This window comes from Myotis lucifugus, unplaced genomic scaffold, assembly GCF_000147115.1.
Source record: "Myotis lucifugus unplaced genomic scaffold, Myoluc2.0 scaffold_40, whole genome shotgun sequence".
Classification (NCBI taxonomy): Eukaryota; Metazoa; Chordata; class Mammalia; order Chiroptera; family Vespertilionidae; genus Myotis; species Myotis lucifugus.
This window is the reverse complement of record NW_005871088.1, coordinates 2336367-2337111: the sequence shown is the minus strand read 5'-3', so window position 1 is coordinate 2337111 and position 745 is coordinate 2336367. Positions and strand designations below refer to the sequence as shown.

The 745-nt window shown below is 53.4% G+C and overlaps 1 protein-coding gene across 1 annotated transcript; it reads right to left on the bottom strand.

Moving 5' to 3' along the window:
- On the bottom strand, positions 1-745 carry LOC102433856 (melanoma-associated antigen 10-like). Its single transcript, XM_014454965.2, is given in 2 exon segments — positions 1-660; positions 662-745. Coding segments are annotated over 2 exon segments (744 nt in total).

The following is a 745-nucleotide window of genomic DNA, read 5'->3' as shown; positions in this document are numbered from 1 at the left end:
TCAGGCATAGTGGTCCTCCTTGCACTCAGGCCCTTCAGGCAGGGATGGGAGGGAACGGGGATCCCTGTCATTAACCCCAACGACAAACTTGAGGGCTTTCAATATGGTGGTCTCAGCATGGGCCCTGAGACCCCACAGGAACTCATAGCGTGCAGGATTGCTATTGGGCACATGGTGGTACACCAGGTACTGTTCCTGCACCCAAACTTTGGTGATGAGCTCCCTGGGCTCCCCATAGAGCCAATGCTCCTTCCCATCATGCACCCCTAAAACATTCAGGGCTTCCCAGACTTTCTCCTCAGGGGCACAATCATCCTCCACAGCAATCACTCTCAGAACTGTGACCAGGAGACCTGTGTTGGGAAATCTGCGCCCATCGCTCACCATCCCATCATAGGTGAGCCCCAAGGTAGTGACCAGGACATAGGTGTGGGTACTGGGGTCCACTTCCTTCACATCAATGCCAAAGACCAGCTGCATGCACTCAGCAGCTTTGCTGAAGATCTCAGGGAAGTGGTCCTGGTGCTCTTTGATCACACTACTCAGCATTTCTGCCTTTGTGGTTGGCTTCTTTGCACGATACTTCAGGAGCAGGAAGTCCACCATTTCCATCGTCTTCGAATGCAGTGCTTTGTGGAGCAAGGAATCGGCATCATCTTCAGGGCTCCCCCTCAGTGTTTGGACCCTCCTCATCTTGGCTGCTGGAGATCCCATTTTCAGATTGGCTCCCTGAAAAGGCTGCCAT